The sequence below is a fragment of the Camponotus floridanus genome, unplaced genomic scaffold, assembly GCF_003227725.1.
Source record: "Camponotus floridanus strain SB8 unplaced genomic scaffold, Cflo_v7.5 scaffold8, whole genome shotgun sequence".
Lineage (NCBI taxonomy): Eukaryota > Metazoa > Arthropoda > Insecta > Hymenoptera > Formicidae > Camponotus > Camponotus floridanus.
In genome coordinates, this window is record NW_020229849.1 from 3,315,680 (window position 1) to 3,341,572 (window position 25,893).

Genomic DNA, 25,893 nt, shown 5'->3' on the forward strand with positions numbered 1-25,893 from the left:
TGTTTGCAAAATAATATATATTTAAATATTTGTTTCCACTATATATTTTTAATATGTATATATTTAAAGATACATAGAATTCGATGTGTGCAATATACATATCACATTAACAAAAACAAGTTCGAGATAATGCATATAACAAAAGATTTGAAAATCTTATACTTTATTAATTTCTTATATTCTTAATTTTTTGTTTGTTGTTAATTTCCAATAATATTCACATTAAGCGAATTAATAATATTACATAAATTAATATCGTTTGTCTTACATTATTTATAGATTATATGTTTTCAAACATTTTGACAATGAAGACTTTTGATCATCACTTTACTAACATATTTTAATTTAACCAGTTTGAACAAGTCACTTTTACATTCAAAATGAACGGGAAACTTTATAAAAAATTATTTTTAAATGATATCATTAAAGATTCTTAGACATTAGAAACTCTTAAACTTGAAATAATTGGGCAATGTGTACAATTAAATAACATTAAAAGTAAAATACTTTTATTAATTGCGCTTTTGTCAACAAAAGCTAATTACAGGAATATCATCTTTTATTATTCTACGTAATATTTTTCCAAATTACTATCATATTTTAATACACATTTATACTAAATTCATTATTACTACCGTTAATATTTATAATTTCTATCTATATATTAAAATACGTAATAATAATTCTCTTACTATTAAATAAAGACTACATTCCTCTTTCGAGTATATTAGTCATGCTACATCTAGATCTTGAAGATGATCGATACGAGTTCAATCGGCTTCATATTATTTGTAATTACTTTATCATACTTTTAATTATGCTGGGTAGAATAAAGAACGGTGAAATATGATATGGAAGTGCTCGTCAACTGTAATGAAATCACTGAACTATATGTAACTATATATAAAGTGGAATGGGGGAATTGAATAGCCTTTCACGAGTGAGAGAGAATACTCGTCAGGGCTAAATGTCTCACTTCGTCCATTTAGAAAAAAAATCTGCTTGTACTGTCCAAAATGCGTGCATATGCGTCGATGCGTGTGAACGAGACACCTAGTCCTAAAAATCTATCTATCTCAAGCTCACTGTTGTTCGCTTATGTACGTAGCATGGCAATTCCATTCATTCCAGTTTATATATAGTTTTGTGAATAAAATGCATCTTCTTTTGCTCATTATTTTGTTCATTATTTATATGTGATTGAAAAAATTATATAATTTATCGCAAAATATGTTTGCATATATCTCTTACCGAAGCGGCACTTTGCATTGACGCTACAAATATTCCACCAAGAATCAGATGAAAACTCTTAGTACCCTTTTGTAGTAAAAAAAGTATCATTTTCTGTGTCCGTATTGGAGCCATATACCAATGAACATTATATCTACGAAATAATAAATTAATCAATTTAATTACATAAAAATTTTAAATAATATTTTTATTACACGCATGCATGTGCGCTCCCACACGCATATACACATACATGCGTACACATACAAATGTATATTAATTTATTTATTTAAAGTAATACAGTTTTATCAGAAATCTCTGTTGATAACTTATCATTGTAAGTATCTGCAAAATAAATATATTCGTATATAAATTTGAAATATTCCTTACACTGTAGCAAACACATATTCATTGTGATCTGTAATTTCTTGTGCAGTATAATTGGATAGAAACAAGTACACATAGAGGATAATTATAAATGTTAGAGATAATATAAGTTGTCCAATGTTATCGGTAAATGACACAATCTGAAAATTATAAGCACATGTTATGTGCTTATGATTGATTTCTTACGCACCACATACATATATAAAGTAAAATATTAATAGATATATAATATATATATTGTATATATATGTGTGTGTGTGTGTGTGTGTGTGTGTGTGTGTGTGTATGTATGTATGTATATGGCAATGTGTTGCAATCTACTGTAATACTTATGAATTTTGCATAATTTTTTTTAAATGGAGCACACAAATTTAAATAAAAATTCAATTTATACTTATAAGAGAATATAAGCATGCAATTAACTTTGTAAATTTTTTTAGCCAATATATTGCTAGAAAACTATTTCTTTTCGTTATACAGAAGAAAATAATTGTCAAATCAAAACTTATATACTTAAATGTGTTCATTGTTTCGTATATACGCAATCTAAAATCTTCTCAGAAAAATTTAATAATTTTAAATTTTAACAATACTATAATCTTATTTCAATATTGTAATAGTGATCTCAAGAATATATAATTATTTAATTCTACGTTAAGAAAATTATAACCTTTGATTTAAAAATGTTATTTTCTATTTAACTTTGTTTTTTTTCATTCAAGAAAATTAAATCTTAAATTATAAGAATATATTTTTCTTCATTGAATTGTATAAAATAACTTCATTCAAGTACGCAATTATATTTTTCTATAATGAACGCAATATGATCTCATTTCGATGTTAAAACTAAATATATTTTTAAAACACGAATATCCTTTTTTCTGTGTATTTATCTACATCTTTGGAAATTTTTGTTAACTAATTTAATAATTCATAATTTTACACGTAGAGCATTCCTTAGAAATTTGTTACAAAATTTACCCGAAGAAGATTACAGCTCAGGCAAACCATGCCAGCCGCTATCAAGAAAAAAAACGATCCCTCAAAATTGGTTATTAAAAAGTTGCTTAGCCTTTAAATATAAAAATGTATATATCATAATATGCATAAAATGCTTAATATTAATATGATAATAATATGAACTTTATAGCGTTGCTATGAATGTTTACAGCACGAATTATATCCTTACAACTTTTTTGCTCATTTTTTAAATCACTATTTCGTGAGATATCAAGTGCCAGCTTGATACGGTAACTACAAATAATTTTATTGCTATAATTGTATTGTTTGTCTAAAAATATCAAAAATTAAATTATGTCCATTTTTGCTTTCTTTACTTACCAGGCGATACTAAGCATTGCACAAGTATGTTGAAGATATGTTATGAGCATAGTTCCTGTCGCTACCATTGCCAATAAGCCTATTAAACATGCTACATGTCTATGCACCGTAATTAAGTAAGAATATTTTTCTTCATCAATAAAATATTCTGTCATAATGTATGACGAAGAATGTGATCGAGAATTCTTAAGGATCATAATATAACAAACATACGGGCAAATATACAGCAAAACAAAAATAAATTGAAAGCAAATGCCAAGTACTAAAAAAGGTTTCAAAATCATCACATAAATCAATACATATTATACATCTTAATATTTTAAAATTTCTCAACTGTAATGTTTCAAAATATCTCAATTGCAATTTACTTATTTGACTGAAGATATAAAATTAAGATAAAAGGGAGACAAAGAATGTGATCGAAAAATGTTATCTTACATAAAAGTCCAATCGTCATATGCTTAGCTTTCTTTCCATACTTTTCTATGATAGCGATTTCATTTTTGTCTTTTATTTCATTACATATATTTTTAAGTTGCTCCAGCGCACTTCTTAACTATAATATTGACAATATTGTCTTTTTTCTATATAACTATAAGATAATATAACTATAATATAACTATAATAGTAACAATATGTCCTTTTTCTTTGCAACATTCGAAAATGATATGATTTCGTCCATATCTTTTTTGATTGAATTTATAGTAGTTTTTTTATTTTATATGTTCCTTTAGTTATATCATTATTAGATCAAAGACAGAAAGAAAACGTTAAAAAAAATTAAGCATAATCGGTCGAAATTAACAAATATGGAAGTCTGTATATTGTATTTAAAGATACGCTTATCGGTAATGCGTAATCGTTTACTTGCTTACAATATGGGTATTAATCCAAAACGAATTGTATTTAACTGCAAGACAAGTGAAAAAGAATGCAGAAGATAAAACTTTATAGATTAGGTCCAAAGTACATTCCGATGTTATAAACGTTGTTAACTGAAAATAATAATTTTATTCACGCCGTATTGGAGAAGCTGCATTATTCGACATTATTACATAGATTATAAATTCTCTACTTTTCGTTAATTCTATTACATGATTTTGCAAGAGATATATATAATAAGCAAATTTTATTTAATTGTAATACAATAATTATTTCTAAAAAAATTATTATGCAAGATAATTATATTTAAGTCAGCCAATAACAATTAAAATAATGTATTGTTCTTTTTTACGTCAATATAATACAATTCGGTAATATATAAAATAATAAATACACTTCGCCATACCTGAAATACAATAAAAGATATCAGAGTACCTAAAAGTAAAATTAATTGAAGTTCAGTTAAAGACGACCGTTGATAAGGCCACAAACCAATGCTAAGCAACAGAATTCGATTGATGTTAAAATATTGAGTCTCGACACTGATCATCTTTACGTGACTGTCGACAGAAATTTGACGGAAAAACAGTAGACATAAATCCCCCTCTCTTCCATTATCGATCGCTTTATGCATGGTTTTTTTCTTATAATGTAAATTATATAGTAATTCATCTAATTTGATAAATAGGAAATATATTGAATAATACATGAAGGATGCATAACATAATGAGCAAAATTAGGCAATTACATAATTTGAGAAATTTTCTTAGATAGAAATTCATAAATAAACAATTGGTTTCATATTTAAAGTATTTAACAGATAATATTTTCAGGGAAAAACATTCGTGAGAAAACTCTTTCACATAAAAGTGGCGCAGTCGCAATCTCTACCTTTCGCGCACAACATCGTATCTCTGATTCATTCTATTTACTCGCTTAAATTGTGCATCATATCAGCATGTTGAAATTTATCCTATCAGAACATGTTATTTTTCTGAATGTTACTTTACTTATTTTATGTTATTTGTTATTATATTATTTGCTTTTTGTTTAAACTCTCGTATTCTTTAATATTTTATATTCTCTAATAACTTTCTTTACTTTGTAGCTTATGATGTTTGCAAAATAATATATGTTTAAATATTTGTTTCTACTAATATATATTTTTAAAATGTATATTTTTAAAATGTATATATTTAAAGATACGTAGAATTCGATGTATGCAATATACATATTACATTAAGAAAAACAAGTTCGAGATAATGCATAAAACAAAAGATTTGTAAATCTTATACATTATTAATGTCTTATATTCTTAATTTCTTGTATGTTGTTAATTTCCAATAATATTCACTTTAAGCGAATTAATACTATTACATAAATTAATATCGTTTGTCTTACATTATTTATAGATTATATGTTTTCAAACATTTTCACAATGAAGACTTTTGATTATTATTTTAACTAATATATATTTTAAATAATATATATTTTATATAATAATATATATTTTAATAATATATATTTTAAATAATATATATTTTATATAATATATATTTTAAATAATATATTTTAATTTTAACCAATTTGAACAAATCACTTTTGCATTCAAAATGAACGGGAAACTTTATAAAAAATTATTTTTAAATGATATCATTAAAGATTCTTAGACATTAGAAACTCTTAAACTTGAAATAATTGGGCAATGTGTACAATTAAATAACATTAAAAGTAAAATACTTTTATTATTTGCGCTTTTGTCAACAAAAGCTAATTACAGGAATATCATCTTTTTTTATTCTACGTAATATTTTTCCAAATCAATATCATATTTTAATACACATTTATACTAAATTCATTATTACTACCTATTAATTTTTATCATTTCTATCTATATATTAAAATATGTAATAATAATTCTTACTATTAAATAAAGACTATATTTCTCTTTCGAGTATATTAATCATGCTACATCTGGATCTTGAAGATAATCGATACAAGTTCAATCGGCTTCATATTATTTGTAATTGCTTTATCATACTTTTAATTATGCTGGGTAGAATAAAGAACGGTGAAATATGATATGGAAGTGCTCGTCAACTGTAATGAAATCACTGAACTATATGTAACTATATATAAAGTGGAATGGGGGAACTGAAGTCTTTCACGAGTCGAGAGAGAATACTCGTCAGGGCTAAATGTCTCACTTCGTCCGATTTGGAAAAAAAGTCTGCTTTTACTGTTCAAAATGCGTGCATATGCGTCGATGCGTGTGAGCGAGACACCTAGTCCTGAAAATCTATCTATCTCAAGCTCACTGTTGTTCGCTTACGTAGCATGGCAGTTCCATCCATTCCAGTTTATATATAGTTTAGTGAATAAAATGCATCTTCTTTTATTTTGTTCATTATTTATATGTGTTTGAAAAAATTATATAATATATCTCTCACCGAAGCGGCACTTTGCATTGACGCTACAAATATTCCACCAAGAATCAGATGAAAACTCTTAGTACCCTTTTGTAGTAAAAAAAGTATCATTTTCTGTGTCCGTATTGGAGCCATATACCAATGAACATTATATCTATGAAATAATAAATTGATCATTTTAAATAGATAAAAATTTCAAATAATTTTTTTATTACACGCATGCGCGCGCCCACACGCATATACACACACATGCGTACACATACAAATGTATATTTATTCATTTCTTTAAAGCATATCAGTTTTATTAGAAATCTCTGATAACTTATCATTGTAAGTATATCTGCAAAATAAATATATTCGTATATAAATTTGAAATATTCCTTACACTGTAGTAAACACATATTCATTGTGATCTGTAATTTCTTGTGCAGTATAATTGGATAAAAACAAGTACACATAGAGGATAATTATAAGTGTTAGAGATAATATAAGTTGTCCGATGTTATCGGTAAATGACGCAATCTGAAAATTATAAGCACATGTTATGTGCTTATCATTGATTTCTTACGCACCACATACATACATATAGTAAAATATTAATAGATATATAATATATATATTGTGTATATATATATATATATATATATATATATATATATGTATGTATATGGCAATGTGTTGCAATCTACTGTAATACTTATGAATTTTGCATAATTTTTTTTAAATGGAGCACACAAATTTAAATAAAAATTCAATTTATACTTGTAAGAGAATATAAGCATGCAATTAACTTTGTAAATTTTTTTAGCCAATATATTGCTAGAAAACTATTTCTTTTCGTTATACAGAAGAAAATAATTGTCAAATCAAAACTTATATACTTAAATGTGTTCATTGTTTCGTATATACGCAATCTAAAATCTTCTCAGAAAAATTTAATAATTTTAAATTTTAACAATACTATAATCTTATTTCAATATTGTAATAGTGATCTCAAGAATATATAATTATTTAATTCTACGTTAAGAAAATTATAACCTTTGATTTAAAAATGTTATTTTCTATTTAACTTTGTTTTTTTTCATTCAAGAAAATTAAATCTTAAATTATAAGAATATATTTTTCTTCATTGAATTGTATAAAATAACTTCATTCAAGTACGCAATTATATTTTTCTATAATGAACGCAATATGATCTCATTTCGATGTTAAAACTAAATATATTTTTAAAACACGAATATCCTTTTTTCTGTGTATTTATCTACATCTTTGGAAATTTTTGTTAACTAATTTAATAATTCATAATTTTACACGTAGAGCATTCCTTAGAAATTTGTTACAAAATTTACCCGAAGAAGATTACAGCTCAGGCAAACCATGCCAGCCGCTATCAAGAAAAAAAACGATCCCTCAAAATTGGTTATTAAAAAGTTGCTAAGCCTTTAAATATAAAAATGTATATATCATAATATGCATAAAATGCTTAATATTAATATGATAATAATATGAACTTTATAGCGTTGCTATGAATGTTTACAGCACGAATTATATCCTTACAACTTTTTTGCTCATTTTTTAAATCACTATTTCGTGAGATATCAAGTGCTAACTTGATACGGTAACTACAAATAATTTTATTGTTATAATTATATTGTTTGTCTAAAAATATCAAAAATTAAATTATGTCCATTTTTGCTTTCTTTACTTACCAGGCGATACTAAGCATTGCACAAGTATGTTGAAGATATGTTATGAGCATAGTTCCTGTCGCTACCATTGCCAATGAGCCTATTAAACATGCTACATGTCTATGCACCGTAATTAAGTAAGAATATTTTTCTTTATCAATGAAATATTCTGTCATAATGTATGACGAAGAATGTGATCGAGAATTGTTGAGGATCACAATATAACAAACATACGGGCAAATATACAGCAAAACAAAAATAAATTGAAAGCACATGCCGAGTACTAAAAAAGGTTTTAAAATCATCACATAAATCAATACATATAATACCTCTTAATGTTTTAAAATTTCTCAACTGTAATGTTTCAAAATATCTCAATTGCAATTTACTTATTTGACTGTAAGAAGATATAAAATTAAAATAAAAGGAAGACAAAGAATGTGATCGAGAAATGTTATCTTACATAAAAGTCCAATCGTCATATGCTTAGCTTTCTTTCCATACTTTTCTATGATAGCGATTTCATTTTTGTCTTTTATTTCCATACATATATCTTCAAGTTGCTCCAGCGCACTTCTTAACTATAATATTAACAATATTGTCCTTTTTCTATATAATTATAATATAATATAACTATAATATAACTATAATATTAACAATATGTCCTTTTCTTTGCAACATTCGAAAATGATATGATTTCGTCCATATCTTTTTTGATTGAATTTATAGTAGTTTTTTATTTTATATTTTCCTTTAGTTATATCATTATTAGATCAAAGATAGAAAGAAAATGTTAAAAAAAATAAGCATAATCGGTTGAAATTAACGAATATGGAAGTCTGTATATTGTATTTAAAGATACGCTTATCGGTAATGCATAATGGTTTACTTACAATATCGGTATTAATCCAAAACGAATTGTATTTAATTGCAAGACAAGTGAAAAAGAATGCAGAAGATAAAACTTTATAGATTAGGTCCACAGTACATTCCGATGTTATAAACGTTGTTAACTGAAAATAATAATGTTATTCACGTCGTATTGAAGAAGCTGCATTATTCGACATTATTACATAGATTATAAATTCTCTACTTTTCGTTAATTCTATTACATGATTTTGCAAGAGAGATATATAATAAACAAATTCTATTTAATTGTAATATAATAATTATTACTAAAAAAATTATTATGCAAGATAATTTTATTTAAGTCAAACAATAACAATTAAAATGATGTATTGTTCTTTTTTACGTCAATATAATACTATTCGGTAATATATAAAATAATACATAAACTGCGGCATACCTGAAATACAATAAAAGATATCAGAGTACCTAGAAGTAAAATTAATTGAAGTTCAGTTAAAGGCGACCGTTGATAAGGCCACAAACCAATGATAAGTAACAGAATTCGATTGATGTGAAAATGTTGAGTCTCGAGATTGATCATCTTTCAGTGACTGTCGACAGAAATTTGACGGAAAAACAGTAGACATAAATCCCCCTCTCTTCAATTATCGATCGCTTTATGCATGGTTTTTTTCTTAAAATGTAAATTATATAGTAATTCATCTAATTTGATAAATAGGAAATATATTGAATAATGCATGAAGGCTGCATAACATAATGGGCAAAATTAGGCAATTACATAATTAGAGAAGTTTTCTTAGATAGAAATTCATAAATAAACAATCGGTTTCATATTCAAAGCGTTTAACAGATGATATTTTCATAGAAAAACATTGGTGAGAAAACTTTTTCGCATAAAAGTCGCGCAGTCGCAATCTTTATCTTTCGCGCACAACATCGTATCTCTGATTTATTCTATTTACTCGCTTAAATTGTGCATCATATCAACATGTCGATGTATTTAAATTCATCCTGTCAGAACATGTTATTTTTCTGAATGTTATTTTACTTATTTTATATGCTTTTTATTTTATATACTTATTGTAGTTTAAATTCTCGAATTCTTTAATATTTTATATTCTCTAATAACTCTCTTTATTTTATAGCTGATGACATTTGCAAAAAATATATTAAACTAAAAATATGTTTAAAAAAATATATTATTTAAATATTTGTTTCCACTAATATATATTTTTAAAATGTATATATTTAAAGATACATAGAATTCGATGTATGCAATATACATTTTACATTAAAAAAAACAAGTTCGAGATAATGCATAAAACAAAAGATTTGAAAATCTTATACTGATATATGAATTTCTTATATTCTTAATTTCTTGTATGTTGTTAATTTCCAATAATATTCACTTTAAGCGAATTAATACTATTACATAAATTAATATCGTATTAATATTGTATATAATATCGTTTGTCTTACATTATTTATAGATTATATGTTTTGAAATATTTTGACAATGAAGAGTTTTGATCATCACTTTAACTAATATATTTTAATTTTAACCTATTTGAACAAGTCACTTTTACATTCAAAATGAACGGGATACTTTATAAAAAATTATTTTTAAATGATATCATTAAAGATTCTTAGACATTAGAAACTCTTAAACTTGAAATAACTGGGCAATGTGTACAATTAAATAACATTTGAAATAAAATACAGTTAATAATTGCTCTTTTGTCTACAAAAGCTACTAAGGAACATCATCTTCTTTTATTCTACATAATTTTTCTTCAAATTTATATCATATTAACACTTACATCTAAGATTACATCTCTTTTTTCTACCTTTAAATCAAACAATTTTTGTCTAAAACATCTTTTGCAATAATGTGTATTTCGAAAGATATGTAACAATTTGTAATATTTTGAATGCTCCATCTTGTGTGTGTGTGTGTGTGTGTGTGTGTGTATTTACAAAAAATATTTGCACGAATATTTAAATTCTTGACAATATAAAAAAATCGAGATCTGTAGAATGAGACATGCGAAAATCTCATTTTAATGTTTTCCAATGACATTCACTTTAAACTATGCTATCATATATAGATTTGATTTTTAAACTTCTTGCTCATGAAAATTTTTCTCCACCTTAATCTTTATATTTAAAATATATGAGATTCTTTAAAATAAATAAATTTCAATTAATATCATATTTCAGACTGCTTTTTTTTGGAAATCATTTGAAATAACTAGGCAATATAATATAAAATATAATTAAATAAAAAATACAATTATTAATTGCGCTTTCATCAACAATAGATAGTAATGATAAAAATTAACATTATTTTGCATTTTATATCATTTTTCTAATCTTATATCACTACATTTTTTTCAACATTTAAACTACATTTTATATAATTTTTCTAAAGTTATATCATTATATATTTTTTACAAATTTATACTACATTTTACTAAAATAATAATAAATAAAAATATAAATAAATATAAATATAATAATAAAACATAAATATAATTTTTTTAAATTATATTATAACATATTTTTATACATTTATATTACATTTAAAGTTGTTGAATTCTACGATTTTTGTATACATACAATCCCTGTACATTAAAATATAACAATAATTCTTTTAGAGGTTTTTATTTTTTATCTTCTATTATTTATATATTTTGTTTTTTATGAAAACTATAATAATGCTACATTTTAAGAGAACAATTAGTCTATATTTGTCCATCTTATATGTATATAAAATGAGATTTTACAATACTTTTAAACTTGCCGGGTAGAATAAAGAACAGTGAAGTACGATATGGAAGTACTTGCTATCTGCAATGAAACGAGTTTTATTTTGATTTGTTCACTTATTACATATCAATGAAAAAATTGTAACACATTACATGTGTGCGATATATTTGCACATTTCTTACCGAAGCAGCATTTTGCATAGACGCTACAAATATTCCACCGAGAATCAGATAAAAACTTTTAGTACCTTTTTGTAGTAGAAATTGTATCATTTTCTGTATACGTATTGGAGCCATGTACCAACGGACATTATATCTACAAAAGAATTGAATATATTTCAATTAAATAAAAATTCTTTTATTATATGTATGAATGCACGCGCCTACATACACAAATATATGCATGCACATGTATATTCATTTTTCTGTATATTCATTTTTATGTTCAAAGCGTATTAATTCTATCAGAAATTTCAAATTTCAGTATATAAGTATTTGCAAAACAAATATATTAATGTGAAACTTTTGAAAATTTTTCTTACACTGTGGCAAACACATATTCATTATGATCCGTAACTTCTTGTGCACTATAATTAGCAAGAAACAAATATATATAATGGATACTTAAATGAATGATAGATAATAGAAGTTGTCCAATGTTACCGGTAAATGACGCAATCTGAAAATTATGAAATACATCATTTGTGTTTTATCGCATCATATTGTTCTGTGCATGTTTTAAAACATGTCAGTTAGATTAAGATCCATATTAAGTAATATGTTATTATTTATTGTTTACACAATTACGAGATATTGCATAATTTCGAAAGAAGTATGCATATATCTTGCATATATGTAGTTTCTATTTGTAAAGATATAAGCATGCAATAAATTTCTTTAAATGTTTTTAAACGATATATCATTAGAAAACCATGTCGTTATGTATTTTTATCTTTGGAATTTGTTGTTGATTGATTTTGATTTTATTAATTTTAATTACAAAGTAGCGCACTAATCATTCAAGAATTTATAAATAAAATTTACCCGAAGAAGATTACAACTTAAGCAAATCACGCCAGCCGCTATCAAGAGAAAATATGATCCCACAAAATTGGATATTAAAAAATTACTAAGCCTTTATAAACATGAGAAAATATATATTATGAGAATTAAATATTTTTGTTATTATTGTAACAATAATACAAACTTCATAGCGTGACAATGAATGTTTACAGCGCGAATTATTTCCTTACAACTTTTTTGCTCATTTGCAAAACCATTTTTTTGTGACGTACCAATTGCTTGCTCGATTCGGTAACTGCAAATATAACTTTATTCATGTAATTACATTATTTGTATGTGTCTTAAAATATTATTTAATTTCTTTTACTCAGTTTTAATTTTTTTACTTACCAAGCGATACTAAATAAAGCACATGTATGTTGAAGGTATGCTAGGAGCATAGTTCCTGTCGCTGCCATTGCTATTATGCCTATGAAACATGCTGCATGTCTATGCAGTGTAATTAAATAGGAATATTTTTCTTGATCAATAAAATATTCTATCATAATATATGGCGAAGAACGTAATCGAGATTTACTTGTTAGAACCAAAATGTACGGCCACATATATAGCAAAATAAATGTACATTGATATCCTATGACAAGTACTAAGAAAAGTTTCAAAAAATAGTCATATAAATTAATTAATACATTATTCCTTAATTTTTAAATTATCTTACAATTGCAAATATTTATTTCAATGCAAAGAGATATTTAAAAATAAATGAAAGCTCGAGAAACAATATCTTACATATAATTCTAAATGTAAAACGTTTCGCTTTGCTTCCATATTTTTCTATGATAGCGATTTCATTTTTGTCCTTTATTTCGTTATATATATCTTGAAGTTGCTTCAGCGAACTCCTTAACTATTACGTTAACAATATTGTATGTCGTTTCTGTTTGCAACTTTTGAAAATAATTTTAATTGGATTTCCGCATTCTTTCTTGATTGAATTCAAAATAGATTGTCTACTTAATATTTTTTTTGAACTATATTATGATAAGAAAGAAAAAGAGAGAGAGAGAGAGAGAGAGAGAGAGAGAGAGAGAGAGGGAAAGAGAGTGAGAAAGAGAGAAAGACGAAGAATAAGAAAGTAATGAATATTAAGAAAATATAAATTATATCGACCGAGAGTAATGAATATGGAAATCCATATAAATGTATTGCATTCGAAGATACATTTATCAGTGATGGTTTACACGCTTACAATATCGGCATTAATCCAAAATGAATTATATTTGATTGCAAAACAAATGAAAAAGAATGCAGAAGATAAAACTTTATAGATTAGGTCCAAAGTACATTCCGATGTTATAAATGTTGTGAACTGAAAATAATAATGTTATTCGTCATATTGAAAAAAGCTGCATTATTCGACATTATTAGATTATAAATTCTGAATTTTTTGTTAATTTTATTACGTAATTTTACAAGAAAGATATATAATAAGCAATTTCATATAATTGTAATATAATAATTATATATATATATATATATATATATATATATATATTAATATAATTAATATAAATAATATTTAAATCGGGCAATAAAATTAAAATAATGTATTGATTCTCTTTTACGACAATGTAATACGATTTTGTAATATATAAAATAAAATGTAAATTTGGACATACCTGAAATACAATAAAAGATATCAGAATACCAAAAAGTAAAATTAATTGAAGTTCGATTAGAAGCGACCGTTGATAAGGCCACAAACCAATGATAAGCAACAGAATTCGATTGATGTTAAAATGTTGAGTCTCGAGACTGATCATTTTTCCGTGACTGTCGATTCAAGTTTGACGGAAAATTAGTAGACGCAAATCCCTCTCTTTTCGATTCATCGATTATTTCATGCATGGTTTTCTTCTCTTATACTGTAAATTTTACAGTAATCATCTAATTCGATAAATAGGAAGTTTTGAATAATGCATAGAAGAACTTTACAAAATTGTGCACAAAATTGGGCAATTACGTAATTATGTAATTTAAGAAATTTTCTTAAGTGCAAATTTATAAATAAGCAATCAATTTCACATTGAAAGCAATTTGACAAATGTTATTTTCTCACGGAAAAACATTCATGAGAGAACTTTTTTATACAATACTGCGCTTTTCGCGCAGTCGCAATCCTTACTTTTCGATGTCTGTTTCATTCTATTGCATTCATTGCTAAAAAAACACTCAACTAACAATAAGTTGTGCTCAATATCAGCATGTGAGTATTTTTTAATTGGTACTACCAAAATATATTATTATTCATTGCATGTTGTTTTGTTATGTACTTTCTCTTTATTGTGTAATTTCTTTTATATATTCTCTGATATTTTATATTTTCTAATTTTCTTAATTTTCTAGCTGACGCCACTTGCTATTAACAAGTTTAAATATTTATTTCCATTAAAATATTTCTTTAAATCATTTATATTTAAAGATGCATCATTCGATGTATATATATATATGTCGAATTAGGCAAAAAAGTATAATCTATAAAAATTTAAATAATTATATTCATTTTAATTATTATCATCGCATTTCTATTAATTTGTGCAATTCCATTATATTATTTTATCTATTTTAATATATCCGTATATGTATATATATCGCATATATACTGTTGATTTTATATAATATTAGTTCATCGATATCATATGTTATTGTTTCGTGGAATAAAGAAATGTAAAGTACGAAACTGACGTGCTGACCAACTGAAATAAAAGATATTTTCTTTAAATAAAGTGTGTGATGTTTGAAATAAAGTGAAATGTTGAATAAACTCTGATAAAATTTTCACCGTGGCAAAGCCTTCTAAGGATCCTATAAATAATCCACCAATAATTACTAGGTTTTCAAAAGTCTTAGTTCCTCTTTGTAACAGAAATAGTATCAGCTTTTGTATATGTAAGGGAGCTATATACCATTGAACATTGTACCTACGAAACGATGATCAAACAGCTGACTGATGATTTTTCACAGGAGAGAGAGAGAGAGAAAGAGAGAGAGAGAGAGAGAAAGAGAACATAAAACTAATAATTTTTAGAATACGCATATTTGTTTAAGAAAGCATTTTAATTTTTGCTTTTTGTGAATTTTATTTTGTATATTGCCTTATTCTTTTATCATAATTATTTTAATTCGTGATTATCACATCAAAAAGTTTTTCTTACACAGTAGCAAATATATGATTATTATGATCCATAATTTGTTGCGCACAATAGTTGGCGACGAAAGTATATATATAGTAGATTGTCAAAAAAATAGAATGTTGTATAATTTTTGCGACAGAACATTCAAATGACAATTCCTGAAAAATCTAATATGCGAGTTTTAGACAATAGCATAATCAATTTTTTATGTATATTTCAATGATTCCATATTTTGTAAATTGAATAACACCGATCAGATATGATTCATTCGAATTAGTTAAGAAAAATAAACCACTACATATCTTGTTACGAAATGATGTACAATTGCACACTTTTGATTAAAAAATACATGTACGAAGGAAAGAACTTACTTGATAAAGATTGAGACTTGCTGTAAGTAAACCGTCCATTATAAGGAAGAACAAAAATTTATTAATCGAGAAAATAAAAATTTTTATAAACCTTCAACAGAAAATATAAAAAATATTATTTGCATTTATACAATTATTTATCGTAATACATAAAAATCAATTTAATGATAAATATTTTTAATTCAATAAAATTCATTTTAGAGCATGGTATTGATTTTACACTTCTTTGACATTTTTTTTTGTATATAGTATACAGGATGTTTGACGTAACAAGGCCCATCAAAAAAACACAAGCAGATGTCGTTAAACTGAATTAAAAAGTCCCACACCATTTTGCAAACAATCACATAAAATTTTGAGATATTAAAGAATAAGCTTTTAATTAAAAATGTTTTAAAGTTTAAAAATTTTACGTTAAATTAAATGAATAAAATTTTTATAATATTACTTTGTATCAAAACTATTAAATTTTTAATCGTTTTTAGCAATTAAAATGATATAATGATGAAATAAAATGATTAATATGATATAATATTTGAGATTTGACATTTTTGCCAAAAAAAATTTCCAAAAAATTTACATTAAAGTGAATCCTATACTTATTATGTTATTTTCCATACATCCAATGAATACAAACTTTATAGCTTTGCGATGCATATCCACAGCATACACAATACCCATGTAAATTAAATTTGCACTTTTTGGAGCGCTTATTGATCGAGTATCGACTTTCATGATCCTCTCCATACGATAACTGTAAATAATTTATGTTAATAATTTTATAATTGTCGTATACGATACGTTATCACATAATAATCTCTCATATAAATCTCTATATGAATTTAATATAATTTTATCGAACTTTATCCGAAGTAACGAATCTTTCAGATTTGTTTGTATACAAATTTTCGTAACCATTACTACATTAATTTTCTCACCTAGCAATCCTTAACATTCCACAAATATGTTGAACATACGTTATGCACATTGTTCCCGTCGCTAACAATGCTAGTATTCCTATGCAAAATGCTATATTGGTATATAACATAATTAAGTAAAAATATCTTTCTTGATCAATAGAATAGTCCGTGACGATTTGTAGCGAAATGTGTAGCCGCGACTCGTTCCCAGACAACACAGCGGCGAAAATTTGCGGTAGAAATGGAGAAAGAATAAAGGCAATTATGCAAGACGCAGCAAGCACTAAATGATGATGTAAAAACCATAATATTTACTTATCAATATATTTTAAAAATTGATAACTATTTTACGTCATATATAATTTATATCATCTTTACCGATGTGAATCTGGCACCTAAATTAATAAAAATTTAAAAAAATTAATACAGTTCGTTTGTACCTCGTTTGTACCTGTTTGTACCGTACTTTATTTCGTTTGTACCTCAAAGAGCAGAAAAATAAAAATTAATTAAAAAATGGTCAGCGCCCAACTTAAAGATATTTTAATTTCATTAACGCCATTCGATAGAGAATCGTTTGTACCGGTGTTTCAAAAATCGACCAAGAGGTAGTTTCGCCATTTTTCGAGATATCGAAAAATGGCCGACGATATTCGATAGAGAATCTTTTGTAACCGTTTGTACCTCTCTTCAAATCGTTTATACCTTTAAAGAAACCGGAAATATAGGTGTTTCAAAAATCGACCAAGAGGTAGTTTCGCCATTTTTCCAGATATTGAAAAACGGCCGAAGGTATTCGATAGAGAATCGTTTGTATCCGTTTGTACCTCTCTTCAAATCGTTTGTACCTCAAAGGAACCGGAAGTGCAGGTACTCAAAAAATGACGAAAGTACTTCTTGGTCGATTTTTGAAACACCTGTACTTTCGATTCCTTTGAGGTACAAACGATTTGAAGGGAGGTACAAACGGGTACAAACGATTCTCTATCGAATGCTGTAGGTTGTTTTTCGATATCTCGAAAAATGGCGAAACTACCTCTTGGTCGATTTTTGAAACACCTGTACTTCCGGTTCCTTTGAGGTACAAACGAAATGAAAAGAGATATATACAGGCACAAACGATTCTCTATCGAATGGCGTTAATAAAATTAAAATATCTTTAAATTGAGCGCTGACTATTTTTTAATCAATTTTTATTTTTTTGCTCTTTGAAGTACAAACGAAATAAAGTGCGGTACAAACAGGTACAAACGAGGTACAAACGAACTGTATTAATTTTTTTAAATTTTCATTAAGTTAGGCTCTAGGTTCATATCGGTATTATCTTTAACTATCCAATTATGATACAAGGTTAATCGAGAAAGTAAAAACTTATCAAAAGCTCTTTCAAGCAAATAAAATTATAAGTCTTACGTGTAAGCATTTCAGTGTAACGTCTTCCAATATTCCAATATTTTTCTATAATGGCAACTTCACTTTCATCCCTTAGCTCGTTATAGGTACATTGAAGTAGGATAAATAAATGTTTCACCTATCATTTCAACGAAATTTTTCTACTACATGTGTTTTCTCAGGCATAACAAATATTGCGATATACAGGATTCTTAATAAGTGCGACAAATTTTAGGAGATAATTCTTTGTCAAAAATTAAGAGGGATTTTTGATATAAACATATACTCGTGCATCCTCCCTGTGGAGTTACACTCCTCCAAAAATGGAGATAAAAATTAGGTTTTTATTTTTTTTCTCAAATTTAGAATAAGTTAGTTTGGAATAAGTATTTGAATTTAGGTGGATATTTTCTACTAGTAAAAAGGTTATTTATTAATATTTTCTTTAGCCTCTCATATTGTTATAAGGGGATGAAACTAGCAACTCCTATTCAATTTTTTATTAGAACTTTTTAATGTTAATTTTTTAATAAAAAACTCCCCTTAATTTTCGACAATGAATCATCTTCTGAAACTTTTCCACTTATTAGAAACATCTTGTATATGACACATTTGTTCAATCAAGTAGAAAAAAATTCATATTATTCACTTACGACATCCATGTTAAAGGACAGTTTGCTGTATTGTATAATATAGAAAATGAATAAAGATGTGACAGAAAGAATTTTGATGGCATATTGTAGAGTGTATCTTGAAGTCACAAATATCATAAGCTGTGAGAAACAATTTTGTTGAATTACTCGCATCAAATAAGTAACACGTTTCTATCTTATCTCAACGAACAGAAATATCTAAATTATAAATTGCCATCTTCCATGAGCTGCGCAAAAAATACGTAACACATACACACAAAATTATGTAATAATGCAATTACATTTTGCCGTTTGTCCAGCTCATATATGTATAGATAATAATAATTTAGATTTTCTTGTTTGTTGATAAGATAGAAAAGTATTATAATTTTATACACACACACACACACACACACACACACACACACACACACACACACACACACACACACACACACACACACACACACACACACACACACACACACACATATATATATATATATATGTATGTATGTGTGTGTGTGTGTGTGTGTGTGTATGTATGTGTGATTACATATAATTATGTATATATCTCTAACCTATAATTATATACCTGTAACAGTATCAATAAAAGTAATAGTAAAAATAATTTCCCTTAAGTAGCAAAAATAATAGAAAGTATTATTGTAATATATGTAGCATCATAAACACAAATACATACCAAATCACAAATGCCACAGTTAAATAAATACATACCAGGTTACACGTAACAATATGTATGTTAGCTTATAAAACCTATATAATATGAATAATACATAATTATGTAAAATTATTGATGTACTTGAAATACAATGAAGCTTGTCAGAATGCCATAGAGTAAAATCAGTTGCGTTCGAACGAGTTTGGATTGTGCGTAAGGCCATAAGCCAACCGTAAGTAAGAGAATTCGATTGATGTTAAAATACCGACTTTCCACGCAGATCATCTCTTCGAGAGCGTTGAGATGCATATGACTGCGAAAAAGTCCCTGACATTCCATTCATCCCCTTCTTCGACGGATCGATTGAGTGTTTCTTCTTTTTTACGAAAATTTTATCGTAAAATTGGTATTAAGCGCTAGAAAACATTTGACTCCCCACATTGGCAATTTAATAACGTTTCTCGTGAAAATTGTCCACGATTAAATAATCGATAGGATATTTAAAGTTATTTCGAAGCAATTTAACGGATGTCGTTTCCCAACAAAAAGGGGAAAAAGCATTCGTGAAAGAAAAAAGTATTACGCAGGCGCACTTCTTTTTTCTCGATGTCGCAATGTCACTTTCGTACACGCACTCATAAGGTATGGTTGATCTTTGAAAAGATCGTCTCTCAATTGGAAATATCTATTAAACTTATCGCTCATCAGGTACGTAACATTATTTTATCATTTTCCAAGTGTTTTAGTCTGTATGTTTACATAAATTCTTATTATGTTTTATTATCAAAATGCTTAAATTTAAAAATTTAAGAACGTTAATATTAATAACAAATTAGTTAAAAGTAATAATTAATACATGTCTGATGCTATATAAATCGCATGTACGAAGAAGCGAAATAATTAAAGACAATGTAACGTTAATTAAATGTTAATTAACACATAATATATGTATATAATAGCTACTTTTATGGCACTTATTTCAGAAGAATCTTCTCTTTTAAGTGAATAAGACATTTAAATTCATATATAAAAATAATATAAGAAGTTCTTATTGAAACAGCTTTATTTTTTAATTTAGATATTTCTTCTTTTTATTTAGATATTTCTTTTTTACATAGATGATATAAAAAAATGAAGTAATAAAAAAAGTTTGACAATATACATTTACAATGTAAAATATTTATTTAAAAGTAATGTAATAATGCATGTACTGCAAGTAGAGAAAATAGAACTTGAGTAAAATAAAATGAATTTGTATCAATGTTTTATACTTAAAATAAAATTATGCTTACACAGTTTTTTCTGAACTAAAAAATTTATGTAATCTATGTAAAATTTTATATAATCTATGTAGTCGGTATAATTTATATAATTTATATAATTTATGTAACGTATGTAATGTATGTAATGTATGTAATCTATGTAACATATATAATCTATGAAATCTATGGAATCTATCTCTTTTTGTTTTTTATTAATTAAATATATTTATATCTTTGGAGATCGCTTTAGATACAAATTATAGGATTAAATATTAACTATTTCATATATAATATTAAAAAATTGTAACATTGAGATTTGATTAATTAAATTGATGTCAGATTGAAATTTATTCGTTATTATTTCTCTTCTTTCCTTATTATTGCGTCGAATATATGACGGTAAAATATGAGACCGAAGTTTTCACCAACTGTAATGTTTACTTGTAATATTTAAATGCATTCTGAGATATATTAATTTTCTTACCGTGGCAAAACACTCTAATGATCCGATAAATAATCCACCGACCCCTAAAGTAAAATCTTTGGCATCTTTTAACAACAAAAATAGCATCAGTTTCTGTACATATAACGGAGCTATGTACCACTGAACGTCATATCTACAAAATTAATACGAATAAAATATTTATAATTGTATATAATAAGCTATGGTATGCACGTGCAGCATAATCTTTATAAAGTACTATAACCTGTGCTTTTGATATAATAATTTATAAAACTGATTCTATACTAACTAAATAAATAACTAAATTTTACTAATAACTAAATTTTATAAGATTTTAAATTTTAAATTTTATACATCTTACATGGTAACAGCTACAAGATTATTATGATCCGTTAAATTTTGTGCGATATAATTGGCGCAGAACATGTATAAAATACTAATAAATGCAAGCAAGGAAGGAAAAAAAATTTCATCGACATTATATGCGATCGAAGCAACCCGAAAAATCTAAAAAATAAAGTTTAGTACCTAAAGTCACTTTAGCAGCTCTTTTAGTAGCTGTTACAGATAACCAGTTTTCTAGATATAGATTTCTAAATCATTCTACGATATACATATATTAATTTTCTAAATAAATTAGTGAAAATATTATATAGTAAAATAAATATAATACAGTAAATTTATATAATAAATCATGCCCAGGAAATTTGCATAGAAATTGTCAGTTTGGAGTGATTTTTATCGCATTAATTTATTTTGTTTACAAAAATATAAAGAGCAGTATTAGTGAACTAAAAATAACAGTGTTAAAAAGAAAAAAAGAAAGAGGTGAGATGTACACATATCTCCCTCACTAAACAATACATATCATATATTCTGTTATATTACAGAATATAAAAAAGTATTCATTTAACAAATTTAAAAAACTTGAAATTCGAAATATACCTGAAAAAGATTAAGGCTCAGTGATATTACTCCTACTGCTATTAAACAGAATAACATTTTTTCAAATCTGGACACCAAAGTTTTGGATAATCTTAAGACAAAGAAACATTATTAGACTATTATATACATACTATAAAATGGATACTAACTTCATAGCTTGCCGGTGTAAATCTACGGCATATCTTATTTCTTCTAATATCAACATATCATTTTTCGGACAATAATTTTGTAAAATACTTTTCCTCATTGCGTATTTGATGCGATAACTGTGAATACAATATTTATCAAGAAACATATTTATTTGTCATTGCAATATAATTTTGCACATAATTTTACATATGAAATCTACATTTATATAGAAATACAGTTTTAATTATAATCTCGATTAACGTTTCTGTTTTTTGTTTTACCTAGTGATTTTAAACAGTCCACAGATATGTATCAGATATGCAATAAGCATCGTTCCAATTGCTACTACTACAGCTATTCCTGTACAAAATGCTGCATTTAAGTGTAGCAGAATTAAAAAGAAATATTTTTCTTGATCGACGAAATATTCAGTCAAAATCGGCAAATGATGTGGTCGAGAGACATTTATCGGTAAAATAATATCAATTACATTCGACCAAAATTGTACAACAATAAGAGCAGATATACTACAAATACAAAATGCTAAAACCGTTAAAAAGTAAATATCATTTAATTTTCTGTTGCATAATGTTTGAACATTTTACATATGATACGATATTTCTGTTTTATATACTTGTAAGCATAAGCGTAACACGTTTCGCATTATAGCCATATTTTTCAACGATAGCATTTTCATATTCATCTTTTAGTTGGTCGTACACATGTTGAAGTTGTGTCAGTAAATCTTTCACCTGTTAGTCCAACAATTTGTTATACCATCTTTGAATGTCAGAAAGATTTGCTAGTTATAAAAATTTAATTGTCAGAAATGTTTCTTAAAATGAATTTTATAAACATATAGTTAACTTACAGTTTCGGTATTAATAGCGAAAAATATATATTTTATAACAAAGATAGTGAAAAAGAGAGCACTAGATAGAATCTTGACGACAAAATCAGCAGTATACTTTGAATTCAAAAATGTAGTAAACTGAAAATAATAATTTTGTAAAAACGTTTTATATTAAAGAATCTGTTCTTATTTTTACCATTAATAACTGTTAAGTCTTGCACAGTGAATTTTCAATAGTATAACGGACATTGCGAAATTATAATATTCCGTTAGAGATTATAGTAAAATTTCGCTTTGTATGATTTCGGATAAAAATATATTTAATTTTTATTTTATAATTTCATTCTAGTATTGATTTTCATATATGTTGTAATCAAAGAAATGAGAAAGTGTATTAACAATATAAAAATAAATGATATATTATTTTCAAATAAGGTATACTGATTATTTTTTTATTCCATATGGAAACAAATATATTTTAGGCATATATCATAAACTTGTCTACATTTATTGACATCAGAAATTCTGTAGAAATATAATGAATCAAGTATTCTAAATTCTAATAATTGCTTTTTCATGCATAATAAAAATATAATTTTATATTATATATAAATATATCATAATTACAATTATGTACAGGGAATGTTTCAAAATGATTGTGCTATATTAGAATAACAAAATATAAAGACTGATTGAAACCAAAAGTTTTATTATAGAAAAATATCGTGACCTAATTTCCAGACAAATGGAGACAAACTAATACAATAATATCACATACAGTTTATGCAATCAAATAATGTTAACTGAACATAATATACTTCCTAATCTGTTAATTATTTTCTCTAGTAAATTGATTTCATCTTTTCGTTCAGCTTCTTTTTCGATGTCCTGTATAAATACACTTTCCAATATAAATTATAAATGCAATTTAGAAAATTATAAATGAGAGATTGAAGTACACAGTAAATAATAAAAAATTATAAATCACTGTATATTATAGCTTATACTCATAATAATATCGAGATATTGTCTTACTTGAAATAAAACAGCAGAGATCAAAATACTAAGGAAGAAAATAAATCGAAATCGATCAAATTTTGACTGTTGATAGGGCCACAAGCCCATAACTAGCAGAAGCATTCTGTTACGACTAAAATATTGTGTTGTCACACAGATCATCTCTCTGCGAACTCTAGAATACGTATGACTGTGAAAAAATCGACGTGCGCTCCCCCCCTCCCTTTTTGCACTTATTGATTAAATATTATCGTCCACAAATTTTCTCTTTTAGTGGAAATTTTAACGCAAATTTAATATAATATCAGGTATTAAGTAAAATATCATCGTGTAATCGAAACAGATGTAATCAAATATTTCTCTGTGAATTATATGTATATACATATAATTACATAATCGATGCGACGCTGAGTAAAGTATCTCAACATATCCTTTTAATATAAATAAAACCTTTTTCATAATATAATCCTGCGCAGGCGCTGTACTCTCTTGTTAATGTCCACACTTCAGTCTAATGTTGGCGCTTATAGAATACATTTGTCCTTCAAGAGGGTTTCTCCTATATCTTCCTCTACAACTTTAAACATTTTGATGTCGGATCTATCACATGTTCATGTAACAGAATACATTAAATAATTACACGACACTTTATAAATATTTTAAATTGATGATTGACACAATTAAGATCACAGTTGTTAATACCTCCATTAAACATATTTTTATACATATAAATGATACATATACATTATCTTAAAAAATAAATTCATTGTTTTATATTACTTAAGTGATTATAAAAATTTTAATGTAAAATAACAAATTATAAGTATTTCTTTTTTTTAATTAAATAATAGAGAAGATACTAATGAGAAAACCATGAATTTATTTTTAATAATAATGTGCGTGTATTAATATAAATATTATATATTCAAAATATCAAAATTAAAAGTAAAATAACTACATAAAAATATGTGTATCATAGTTTTTATTTAAAATATATTAAGTGCAAAATTCATTTTTGAAAATATAATATCTGAATAATATCTGAATAAATTTATGTTGCGTCTCCATATTTTTTTAAACTCTAGCGAAATCTTTACTTGCTGCGAAATTGAATATCATATCTTGTCTGAAAACGAAAAGAAGATGTTATTCTTTTGTTAATTCAATTATACTATAATTGAATTTAAACTCAACATTGTGTAGAGTACATAAACGTAAAATACGATATTGAAGTCTTGATTAACTACAATGAAAGATCCCTTATATCATTGCGCTATCCACATATAATATATGCCATTGTGTGTGCATATATATATATATATATATATATATACATATATATATGTATATATTTTATATTTTATATATAAACCTATCGTGGCGAAGCATTCTGTAGATGAAACAAATATTCCAAC

At 25.8% G+C, this 25,893-nt stretch overlaps 6 protein-coding genes across 9 annotated transcripts in view; 1 reads left to right on the forward strand and 5 right to left on the reverse strand.

Annotated features, from left to right (window-relative positions):
* LOC105254940 (non-structural maintenance of chromosomes element 3 homolog) overlaps positions 1-25,893 on the forward strand; it is a 256,144-nt gene that overhangs the window by 24,314 nt on the left and 205,937 nt on the right. The gene's annotated exons all lie outside the window — the stretch shown is intronic.
* On the reverse strand, positions 665-4,462 carry LOC112639651. 2 transcript variants are annotated; one of them, XM_025414391.1, is made up of 9 exons: positions 4,247-4,462; positions 3,834-3,953; positions 3,397-3,514; positions 2,959-3,220; positions 2,761-2,871; positions 2,599-2,689; positions 1,621-1,757; positions 1,252-1,384; positions 665-868 (listed from the first exon to the last, which is right to left on the reverse strand). In XM_025414391.1, exons 1-9 carry the CDS (start codon positions 4,388-4,390, stop codon positions 812-814), a joined length of 1,173 nt encoding a protein of 390 aa, XP_025270176.1. In that variant the 5' UTR covers positions 4,391-4,462; the 3' UTR covers positions 665-811. The 2 variants fall into 2 exon arrangements, with proteins under 2 accessions (XP_025270176.1, XP_025270177.1); XM_025414392.1 differs by having other exon boundaries at positions 2,959-3,037; positions 4,247-4,461.
* Positions 5,791-9,469, reverse strand: LOC112639652. The gene is made up of 9 exons (XM_025414393.1): positions 9,264-9,469; positions 8,851-8,970; positions 8,421-8,538; positions 7,979-8,240; positions 7,781-7,891; positions 7,619-7,709; positions 6,655-6,791; positions 6,291-6,423; positions 5,791-5,940 (listed from the first exon to the last, which is right to left on the reverse strand). Exons 1-9 carry the CDS (start codon positions 9,405-9,407, stop codon positions 5,884-5,886), a joined length of 1,173 nt encoding a protein of 390 aa, XP_025270178.1. The 5' UTR covers positions 9,408-9,469; the 3' UTR covers positions 5,791-5,883.
* Positions 11,525-14,911, reverse strand: LOC105249407. The gene is made up of 10 exons (XM_011254841.3): positions 14,804-14,911; positions 14,298-14,543; positions 13,868-13,987; positions 13,408-13,525; positions 13,009-13,264; positions 12,803-12,913; positions 12,640-12,730; positions 12,138-12,274; positions 11,779-11,911; positions 11,525-11,677 (listed from the first exon to the last, which is right to left on the reverse strand). The coding sequence occupies exons 2-10, from the start codon at positions 14,439-14,441 to the stop codon at positions 11,621-11,623; spliced, it is 1,167 nt and encodes a 388-aa protein (XP_011253143.3). The 5' UTR covers positions 14,442-14,543; positions 14,804-14,911; the 3' UTR covers positions 11,525-11,620.
* On the reverse strand, positions 15,290-20,148 carry LOC109609869 (odorant receptor 47a-like). Its single transcript, XM_020026979.2, has 9 exons — positions 19,951-20,148; positions 19,149-19,268; positions 18,517-18,634; positions 17,122-17,386; positions 16,821-16,937; positions 16,184-16,274; positions 15,834-15,979; positions 15,461-15,599; positions 15,290-15,374 (listed from the first exon to the last, which is right to left on the reverse strand). Exons 1-9 carry the CDS (start codon positions 20,146-20,148, stop codon positions 15,321-15,323), a joined length of 1,248 nt encoding a protein of 415 aa, XP_019882538.2. The 3' UTR covers positions 15,290-15,320.
* LOC112639657 lies at positions 21,423-24,702 on the reverse strand. 2 transcript variants are annotated; one of them, XM_025414415.1, is made up of 8 exons: positions 24,497-24,702; positions 23,480-23,599; positions 23,243-23,360; positions 22,890-23,151; positions 22,629-22,745; positions 22,480-22,517; positions 21,556-21,688; positions 21,423-21,499 (listed from the first exon to the last, which is right to left on the reverse strand). In XM_025414415.1, exons 1-6 carry the CDS (start codon positions 24,638-24,640, stop codon positions 22,490-22,492), a joined length of 789 nt encoding a protein of 262 aa, XP_025270200.1. In that variant the 5' UTR covers positions 24,641-24,702; the 3' UTR covers positions 21,423-21,499; positions 21,556-21,688; positions 22,480-22,489. The 2 variants fall into 2 exon arrangements, with proteins under 2 accessions (XP_025270200.1, XP_025270199.1); XM_025414414.1 differs by having other exon boundaries at positions 22,480-22,570.

What these genes read in the sequence shown, in the direction of transcription:
- LOC112639651 (XM_025414391.1), bottom strand. Translation starts at nt 4,390, where the DNA reads ATGATCAGTGTCGAGACTCAATATTTTAACATCAATCGAATTCTGTTG. An exon ending in ATTCATAGCAACGCTATAAA is followed by an intron (nt 2,690 to 2,760) that starts GTTCATATTATT and finishes TTATATTTAAAG; the next exon opens with GCTAAGCAACTTTTTAATAA. An exon ending in CAATGCAAAGTGCCGCTTCG is followed by an intron (nt 869 to 1,251) that starts GTAAGAGATATA and finishes ATTTCATTACAG; the next exon opens with TTGACGAGCACTTCCATATC.
- LOC112639652 (XM_025414393.1), bottom strand. Translation starts at nt 9,407, where the DNA reads ATGATCAATCTCGAGACTCAACATTTTCACATCAATCGAATTCTGTTA. An exon ending in GCAATGCTTAGTATCGCCTG is followed by an intron (nt 7,892 to 7,978) that starts GTAAGTAAAGAA and finishes AATTATTTGTAG; the next exon opens with TTACCGTATCAAGTTAGCAC. An exon ending in ATTCATAGCAACGCTATAAA is followed by an intron (nt 7,710 to 7,780) that starts GTTCATATTATT and finishes TTATATTTAAAG; the next exon opens with GCTTAGCAACTTTTTAATAA.
- LOC105249407 (XM_011254841.3), bottom strand. Translation starts at nt 14,441, where the DNA reads ATGATCAGTCTCGAGACTCAACATTTTAACATCAATCGAATTCTGTTG. An exon ending in TTTTACATTTAGAATTATAT is followed by an intron (nt 13,265 to 13,407) that starts GTAAGATATTGT and finishes AACTTTTCTTAG; the next exon opens with TACTTGTCATAGGATATCAA. An exon ending in TAAGTTGTAATCTTCTTCGG is followed by an intron (nt 12,275 to 12,639) that starts GTAAATTTTATT and finishes CATAATTTTCAG; the next exon opens with ATTGCGTCATTTACCGGTAA.
- LOC109609869 (XM_020026979.2), bottom strand. Translation starts at nt 20,148, where the DNA reads ATGGAATGTCAGGGACTTTTTCGCAGTCATATGCATCTCAACGCTCTC. An exon ending in TGTCCTTTAACATGGATGTC is followed by an intron (nt 18,635 to 19,148) that starts GTAAGTGAATAA and finishes TTGAAATGATAG; the next exon opens with GTGAAACATTTATTTATCCT. An exon ending in GGAATGTTAAGGATTGCTAG is followed by an intron (nt 16,938 to 17,121) that starts GTGAGAAAATTA and finishes AATTATTTACAG; the next exon opens with TTATCGTATGGAGAGGATCA.
- LOC112639657 (XM_025414414.1), bottom strand. Translation starts at nt 24,640, where the DNA reads ATGATCTGTGTGACAACACAATATTTTAGTCGTAACAGAATGCTTCTG. An exon ending in TCGCTATTAATACCGAAACT is followed by an intron (nt 23,361 to 23,479) that starts GTAAGTTAACTA and finishes TTGGACTAACAG; the next exon opens with GTGAAAGATTTACTGACACA. An exon ending in TTACACCGGCAAGCTATGAA is followed by an intron (nt 22,571 to 22,628) that starts GTTAGTATCCAT and finishes CTTTGTCTTAAG; the next exon opens with ATTATCCAAAACTTTGGTGT.